Source organism: Drosophila hydei, unplaced genomic scaffold (genome assembly GCF_003285905.1).
Source record: "Drosophila hydei strain 15085-1641.00,03,60 unplaced genomic scaffold, DhydRS2 tig00008145-arrow-arrow-pilon, whole genome shotgun sequence".
Taxonomy (NCBI): Eukaryota; Metazoa; Arthropoda; class Insecta; order Diptera; family Drosophilidae; genus Drosophila; species Drosophila hydei.
The window spans coordinates 383,074-392,520 of record NW_022045850.1 but is presented as its reverse complement, the minus strand read 5'-3'; the positions used below and the strand labels follow the sequence as shown (position 1 = coordinate 392,520).

The 9,447-nt window shown below is 30.0% G+C and overlaps 1 protein-coding gene across 3 annotated transcripts; it reads right to left on the bottom strand.

Moving 5' to 3' along the window:
* Positions 1-2,336: 2,336 nt before the first annotated feature.
* On the bottom strand, positions 2,337-8,377 carry LOC111597780 (synaptotagmin-7). 3 transcript variants are annotated; one of them, XM_030225855.1, is made up of 9 exons: positions 8,356-8,377; positions 7,522-7,684; positions 6,718-6,858; positions 6,356-6,440; positions 4,675-4,977; positions 4,521-4,601; positions 4,197-4,365; positions 3,223-3,435; positions 2,337-3,161 (listed from the first exon to the last, which is right to left on the bottom strand). In XM_030225855.1, the coding sequence occupies exons 2-9, from the start codon at positions 7,680-7,682 to the stop codon at positions 3,061-3,063; spliced, it is 1,254 nt and encodes a 417-aa protein (XP_030081715.1). In that variant the 5' UTR covers positions 7,683-7,684; positions 8,356-8,377; the 3' UTR covers positions 2,337-3,060. The 3 variants fall into 3 exon arrangements, with proteins under 3 accessions (XP_030081715.1, XP_023168435.1, XP_030081716.1); XM_030225856.1 differs by lacking the exons at positions 2,337-3,161; positions 3,223-3,435 and adding an exon at positions 3,511-3,835; XM_023312667.1 differs by lacking the exons at positions 6,718-6,858; positions 7,522-7,684; positions 8,356-8,377 and adding an exon at positions 6,515-6,580.
* Positions 8,378-9,447: the final 1,070 nt, after the last annotated feature.

Sequence of the window (9,447 nt, the reverse complement as noted above, 5' to 3'; positions counted from 1 at the left end):
TATATACTTTCATATATAAGAATGAAGTGTGAAGTTCGGGCGGAGGAACCAGAGAAAATATATATTCTATTACAATATGTGGATGAATGCATATAAACTACGCGATTTTACACGGACGGAGTATATATATATATATATATATATATATATATATATATATATATATATATATATATATATATATATATATATATATATATATATATATATATATATATATATATGCATGTAAATTACTGTGTATGAATGTACTATAAAAATAAAAGCTAACCTGAAGGAAATTTATAGTTATATAATATTTATTTACTATAAAATGTTATATTACATTGTGGACGCAGTATAATTGTTGCGGATATTGGCAGCATCTACAAAAATATTTAAAGTCGCTTCCACACACACAAACACACACTCTGAAATGGAACGAATCATGTTGCCTCATTTTGTATGTTTTGAAAATTGTATGTCAAATGAAAACAACAAACAAAATAAAAAAAAACAATTTTAATACAAAATTTAATCCAACCAAGTATAAAAGTAATCTTGCAAAATTTTATAGACCTAATTGCCTAATCGTTTATATTTGTATCTCTAAGAGATGATCAATCTATTTGTAACTTAAAAAAGGAATTATTAATCCGTTTTAAATATAATGTTTTTAAAGGTGAACAAACAAACAAATCACAAAACACCTTTTTTCACAACCATTTTTTTTTTGGATTGGTAAATGATATACTATTGGTTATACCAAAATGTAATGGAATTTTTCGATCGATTGCACATGAGCTGACGGATGCAGTATTCTAGGACTTCAGCCTTAACAGGCCTACGGCGGTACAGGCTTAAATTGAGCTATGCTGTGCATAGAGGGTCGATATAGGGGAATGTACACATCTGAGTTAAGATAGCGGCATCGAACTTTACAGAAAACAAAGAAGCCCATTATCACCGGTAAAAATGTTAAAATGTTTTTTGAATAGAAAAGAATACACGCATTTGAATTTGTCTAAATATTCTATAGGTTTCGTAGAAATGCAATCACTTATTGGCGCTATTTCCAACTGAACTTCCATTTTAAGATTTTGGGGAATTTTGGACCAGGCGTCCAAAATCCAACAAAAATCCAATTTGCATAAAATATGCATAAAACTAAATACTAAATTTGGAGGCACTAGCTCTTGAGACGTACAAGATATAATTTATACATACGCCTCCTGCATGTTACAACCATTATACCCTGATTTCTCAATTTCAATGGGATCAGGGTATAAAAAAACAACTTGCGCAACTATTGTGTGCTAAATATTTTGAGTAAGATTTGAGACCCGACTAAAACAAATGATACTTCAATCACAGATTCTAGGTTAAAAATGCTTTATTTGCAGCAATTTAATTTATCATAAATTGATTTTTAATAATATTTTAACAGGTATATAACAAATATGTAATTTCAAGGTGGGTTGAATTTTCGATTTTTTTCGTTTTTTAAACTCAGTTTCTCTTTCATCATCAATTTATAATTTTATTTGTTGTTTGCTTTTATATATTTTTAATTATTGTTAAACTCTTAAATGTCAATCCATCATTATTTTTTATTTTTCTTCCTCTTTTTCGTTTTCTTCTTATTTTGGTTTTGTTTTTGGTTGTGCACTTCATCTCTCAGTAGAGGCGTGTTCCGGCAATGGTTGGCTAATTTCTTTACAGTTACTATATATAAATATATGTATAGAAATATATATATACATATATTATTATATATTCGTTTTATTTTCTAATATTTTCTAATAAAAATATGTTTATTTTATCCTACAGCCTATTTTACTAAATTGTTTTGTTTTATTTGATTTAAACTATTTTATATAAATTTATGTATACATATAGTTATATATGTAAATATATAAATATATATATATATATATATACATATATATATATTTATATATATATATATATATATTTAAATTTAGCAAGTTGTAAAAGAAACAAAAATTCGCATTTTAAGTAACTTGTAACAATGTCGTCATACGATTTACGATACTATATATATATATATATATATATATATATATATATATATATATATATATACAACTATTTAATAACAAACAACTTTTTTATTATATACATATAATAAGGTGATTTTTTTTTTTTGCTTTATGTGTCTCTTCCTTCATATAGTTTTTGTTCAATTTATTTGCTATTTATTTTATTAATTTTTTTTTAGAATTAAGTAAATTTTTAAATTGAATTCTTTTACTTTTACTTCTTTTATATCAAATATAAATAACGCACAAATCATTCTAATATTAAGCTGATCTAGCTGCCAGAAAAAGATGAGTAAAAACATTTCTTCTTTTAAACTTTTTTTGCACAATTCAATTGTTTGTTCACCTTAGCTGGCTTCTCGCTACAACTTTACAATTCAGATTCAATTTAGATTCCGACTAAAGCTTAAGCATTTTGATACTCGTTCACGAAGTCGGAAATAAAAGAATACGGTATTTGGTGTTAATTTGGAGGATAATGGATAATGGCTTCTGGGGAAATCAAGGAATTATTATATACATTTAGTGTTTCTCTATAATTCCTGTTCGATTTAAGGCTGAAGCATTGGATTTTAGATATGTATTTGCATATAGACTAGCTCTACACAAGCTCTATAGTTGGTGGTAAATCGGAAAAATCGGTGAGAGAATAAACGAGGATTATCTAGTTTTCCGGGATGATTACTGCTTTCATATTTTGTATATAGATCAGCGTCATCTAATCCTATTAGGCCAATGAGCTAGGATGACCAAGTTTTCGCGCTTGATCCCTGTAGTTTCCTGTATTTGTGGCAAATTTGTCCCAACAAAAATGTATACAGTTTTGTATTCGTGAACGGGTATATGCAGTCGATTATACCCTAATACAATGTGCTTTTGTTTTTCGTGTGCTCCGATTTCAATGCCTCTATATCGTATGTATGTTTCATTGAAATCTTAGTTTATAATCAAATTTATATTATATTGAGGGCATTCATTATAGCCCTTTACTAAACTGCAGTAGTTCGCAGATCAGGATCTATTCAGGCTTTAAGCGATGCCATTGTACCACAGTTTGTTTGGGCTTCGAGATCATATCTTGCCAATGCTTTGTTTCTGAGGCACCTGAACCGTTCTTACCTGTTTAAAGATTATGTATACATATATTTATTAAATATGGAAAGTTAGTATTTCCATTTACCTGCTAGCAATATTCGGCCGATCAGCTCGTTTCTCCCAATATTATCGAAGTCCATGACCATAACATCCAAAGAGCATTCGCGTATCTTTTCCCATGGCACATTAAAGCTGAATGATTCGTTAAAGACTGGATTAAGCGTACAGGTGAATATAGGTGTTTTTCTCTTTTCTACACGCTTGTCGCCGAATTGAAGCCAAACCTTCACATAAGGATCTGTTAAAATCAATTTATATTTTTAATTCATCCGCCCACAACTCGGCAGTTTTATCTACATACAGCGTGCAAATCAGGTTTATTTTCTACCGATCGAAAACTTATTTGATTTCCATTGAAATTAATTTATCTTGGCTCGTGTGAAGAAGCTAACTTTTTATAGCCAATATAGTTGATTGAGCAATTGAGGCAGTTCGAAACCTGTATTTCAATTGTTAAGCACAAATTTGTGTCTGCTTATGTCTCTGAGTAAGTGTGCGCGCGTCTGTTTTTCTATATACATACAGAATATGCAATAGCAGGTACTCCTACTTTCGCCTTTATATCTCTCTTCCCATTCCTCCAAGAAAAATATACTTCAAATTTAGCAACTGAACTGATTGGTTGACATAATTACGTTCTGAAAATTTCATTAAGTAAGTACATCCACAACAAAAGTAATTCAATAATACAGCCCAAGGGTAGGCGCTGCAGAATGACTCTAGTGGGCGAAGCATGTGCCTTTGTGTGTATATTCGTGTGTGAGTATGTCTATGAGTATGTATGTCTACAAAAGAAGGGTTCATTGTTCAGGGTATCTCGTAGTCGAGCACTTTCACCACTAACGTTCTTATTTGTCTGAGAGTCTGTGAGAGTGTATGGGAGCCTCGAACGATTCAAACAGCAACTCTGCACAGGGAGCTCCAAGCAACTCCAAGTTATCCAATTTGAGAATCTTAGTTTAGTTGTTTAAATATATATTTTTAACATTTTTTATTTACCTGACTTTCCATTGATATCTTTAGCTTTTAAATTCCTAGCTTTGATCAATGTCAGCGTTAAAATAGAATTCGAAGGATGATAGCATAGTGAAGATAAAAGTTCGCCGCACTTATCCTTAGCTGGCGGTTTCAAGGCCTTCCAAAATGATTGCTTGCCAGCAAAGTCCACCTGTGAGATATATATAAATACATATATATGTATAATAAATAATAAATAATATATATATATATATATATATATATATATATATATATATATATATATATATATATATATATATATATATATATATATATATATATATATATATTATTTAATATTACCTGACACAGTGGCAAAAATACTTCACCAATTGAATCGTCCCGTGAGAAACGATCATAATCGAAGACATGTAAATGAAGTACCTAAATAAAATGTTAATATGTTAATATTGTATTTGTCAAAGTTTTCGAAATCTCGCGACGATTTACAACTTACACGTGATTGCAGCTTTTGTATTGGAAAGCCTTCGAAATAGAATGTTTCATTCCAGCGCGGATTCAGAGTTCTTCTCTTTATTTTAGTTTCGAGGCGATGTTTTTTATCTGGCAACAGTGTCACTCGTACATAGGGATCGGATGTTCCACTTAAGTCCTTTGCTGGCAGCTCTTTGCCCTGCAGCACTTTTAATATTAGCGTCGTGTTTTGAAAATCATATTCCAATGAAAAGTGAATTTGTCCGACGTTTTCACTGGGATCCGTACTATCCAGATACATATCGGTCATTGAGATGCTTTTATTCTAAAAAGAAAAAAAAATGTTAGGCGAACTTTTAGTCGATTATTCTTATTCTATAAAAAAACATTAAATACTTATATGTATATTTTCAATATAAATATATCTTTCACATTTATACTTATATATAAATTTTGTCAATTTACTGGACTAGTCAAACAAAAAAACCAGAAAACAACTTTACAAAATTAATAAATATATACTCTAATCGAGACAGTTCCACTTGAAGATATTATAAACGCTTACGATGGGTGATAAAGATATGGGCTGCAGTATGAGCTTTACTATGGGAAATTCTTTGTTAAATAGGTTTTTATACCCTGAAACCATTGGAAATGGGAATTCGGGGTATAATGGCTGTCTGTAAATTTATGTAACAGCCAGAAGGAAGCGTGGCAGACCCCATAGAGGATCGATATATTTTTTGTCTATCGCATGAATGCAGCGATCAAGTAAGCCACAAAAGCTAGAGACTTGAAATTGGAAATGTATACTCATGTGTACGATGCGCAGTACAAGTCTATCTTTATCGATAAAAATGCTGAATACCATAAGTGTTAGAGACTTCAAATCTACTGTATACACTTATTTGACTGTCCTCTTTCGATGCAAATAAATAGTGAGTTAAACTCTGGGTTTTTTTTAAATTTTTTTTAGTAGGTCTGTGTTTAGCACGCGCATATCAAGTTTGTTTCATATATTCGATAACTATTATATCTCGTACGTCTTAAAAGCTAGAGCCTCCAAATGTTGTATTCAGTTTTATGTATATAGGTATATGTTATGTATATAGGTATATGTTAATTTTTGTGAGATATTGGATACCTGCTCCAAAATTCCCCAAATTCTTAACATTTAAGTTTAGTTGGAAAGCGGACCATTATGTGAAGGCTTTTGAATCTCTACCAAGCCAATAGAATATGTAGATCACTTGCTGAAAATTTCTTTAAAATCCATTAAGTATTAACCAATTGACCAATTGGCAAAAGCAGATGTCAGCGCACTCATATTGATATGCTATACATTCAAATGCGTGTATTTGCAACACTTTTCACAGTCAGTGCAGTAGCGATGTTGTTCGAGCCTGGCGGCGAAGGGACATTTTTGCTAGAGTTGATGCGCCTTACGTAGAAATTGTGGGTTCGAATCTTGGTGTCGTGTAATGTCGGGTTTTATTTGTTTTTTTTGAATACTCGATACAAACTACGGATAATATTAAAAAACACAGATAAGACTGCAATCAGGGTATCTCTTAGTCGGGCACCCCGACTAGAGCTTTCTTACTTATTTTGGTATATTACATATTACAATACACACTAATCTCAGTTAATTAGTTTTAGTAACATAAATTTAGGAACTATATGTATGTTATATGGATACACACCGCAGCATCCTTAGCTGTACCATCATTCGCACTTGCACCTGTGGAAGTATTTGATTTTTTTGTTGGTGTTGCTGCTGAGCCGCTCCTGTAATGAATTTTAGTCTTTATATAGCAATATGGTTGTATATAATATTTTATAATATAAAATATAACAATTACAATCAATATATAACATCCGATTTGAGTCCTAATTGGCTTACTAGGAAATAAGTAACTGGATTGAGTTCCAACTGAATATTTCATTTTACTGAATTACAGTGTTTTATATTTTTTCCTTCTTCTGCTTACTATGTTAATATTATTTTTGAGAATATTAACATATACTTTTTTAGTCGGATATATCTGTAAATGGTTGTACCTACCCAATGAGAGGCGTTCGAAGATTTAAGAATCCATTCAATTTTCGATTAATGTTATTTTGTAGAGGATTCGTAATCGCTTGGGCAACGGGCACTTGCGGCTTATTTGGCGGATTTCCAGATTCCAAAATGTCCTGGGCAGCTCTACATCAAATTTGATTATTTTTTAATATGGGCATATTTAATTAATAATTTAATGGGCATCATTAGTGTGTGTTTCTGACAAATAGCTATTTGTGAAATTCAGAGAGAGGCGTGCCCGATAAGTTAAGATAAGTAAGCAATCTAACAATATTGAATATTAACAGGTAAGAAGCTAAAGTGGGTTTCCCGGACTAGGAGATGTTCAGATCCCAGTTATATTTCCATTTTTAAATATTTTGAATAGTTTGTATCGAATATGTATTAAAAAAAAAACAAATTAAAACCGACATTACGACATCACGATTCGATCCAACATTGCCTACGCAACGGGCATTAACTCGTCCAACACCTCCACTTCACAATTAAAAATGTTAGTTCGACTTTCGGTGTCGTAATTTTGGTTTTTATTTGTTTTTTTTTTTTTAATTTTAATATTCGATACAAAGCATTAAAAACAGAAAATATTAAAAACGCACATAGGACTGGGATCAGGGTGTCTCTTGAGGGTAAGCTCAGATATGAGACCCGATAGGAATCGGGTTAAGAGCACCTACCACAAAGTACTAAGCGGCGATTGGGATATTGATATGGATATGAATTCAATTCATTTTAATCTTTCTATCTATTCCATATATACGAATATAGAGATTCATATAAGCTTACCTTAAGCTGTAGCTACTTGATTCCTCGTCTTCATTCGGCTCTATAAACTGCAGTTGTGACCTTTTGTGCCTCCACCACAAGTAGCCACCGGCCAAAAATAATGCTATCGCAATTATTAAGCCCAGTATAGCTAGGCAAGCTATTAATATTATGCTCGCCATATCTGTACGTAAATTTAGAATTACATCATTTTTGAGATTTTAATAAACTTTCAAAATCGATGAATAATTATATAGATATTAAATTCATGTAGGGTCTAACCGACTACCTAATACACATTTGTAATGTTTGGCACTATCTGATGATAGGAGGCCTTTAGTATATGTTGGAAGTTTGAACTGTGTAAACAAATAAAATCATTTATGTATATATAATCTTGAGCTAATAACAAAATTTGTTGCAATAGAACTTAATTTTTATGTAATGAAATCTTTTTTGATAATTTCTAATTTAATTTAAAATATTATATTAATATGGCCAAACAACAAAATATATATACATAATACAATATATAGACATGATACATGATAAATATGATATGTATATAAATGTATATATATGGATGTCATAATCGAATTACTAAATATGTTCATAAAAGCATTCGCGCTTTCATATATACACACATGGCTGGTAAAGGGGCTTCCTTTACGTATATATACATATATATATATATATATATATATATATATATATATATATATATGTATAAGGGTTTGTGCGTGTATGTAATCAAATTCAATATTTATATATGCTTGTCCTACAATGAACCTCACTGATAAAGGGAAAATAGTTTTTATGTATGGCTAACATGTAGAGAAAACTTTCGGATCTTACCTTTTAAATGTTCTCATATATGAATTTACATATATATATATATATATATATATATATATATATATATATATATATATATATATATATATATATAAAGACAAAATTAAAGACAAACAACAACTGTATTATGACGCATTAGCTAATGTGAAATTTGTTGTATATATTTTTTAGGCACAAAATTGGAAAGAATATAGATTTTGCTTTCGGTTTTTTTCCTTATATATTTATATATATATATATATAAATAAAATTTAAACTCTTTTTCACATTACATATATTTTTTAAACAATTTTTTTTAATTTTTTGTGGCCTTTTTAAAACACTTTTACTTCGGCAACTTATGTATGTATAAGTAAATGTGACTAAGCAGCAGGGGATGACGATAACAGTAACCGACGAACTGGTAAAAGGAAAACAGCCGAAAACTGAAAAGCTCACCCATCTCTATGGAGAGTCAGAGCTTGATATTGGAAAATGAATGTGTACACACACACATATATATATATATATATATATATATATATATATATGTATATATTACATAAAGATAACTGAATATGAAAGAAACGGTCGAGTTAACCAAAATTTTGCATTAACCTTTAATAAGTTCAATTATACATATACTAACTGAACATGCCCAAATTATTATTATGGAATATAAAACTTACATGTAGCTCGTATATATATACATACTACATATGTATTATAAGAGTTGTAACTGTGCTTGGGAAAGCTCAGTTAGTAGCTCTTTTGCGCAGGTCATCTTCTAATTCCTATATAAGTCTGACTAAAAGTTAAACAATTGGTAAGTTTTATTTCTACATTTCCGATTTCAAATTATATTTTTCCCTAACTTCATTTTATTTTGATATAACTTATAATTATAATTTTCAGAACTATCTAAATATCATTAGGCCCTGAAAATCTTGTAAACTATATTATATAAATATATATATTAACAAAGGCAAAACTAAGGCAAAACTATCGATTATCGAAATCAGTTTCTTATGCTTTTATGGGGATTTCGTATTCTATTTATATGCTTTCCGTTTTTAAACTAATCATTGAATTCTATATTAATTTTCAGTTTTG

Bases quoted from the DNA above. Each gene is read 5' to 3' on its own strand.
- LOC111597780 (XM_030225855.1), bottom strand. From the start codon at position 7,682: ATGGCGAGCATAATATTAATAGCTTGCCTAGCTATACTGGGCTTAATA. The intron at 6,441-6,717 runs GTAGGTACAACC...AATTCATTACAG, and splicing joins CTTCGAACGCCTCTCATTGG to GAGCGGCTCAGCAGCAACAC. The intron at 3,162-3,222 runs GTAAATGGAAAT...ATCTTTAAACAG, and splicing joins CGGCCGAATATTGCTAGCAG to GTAAGAACGGTTCAGGTGCC.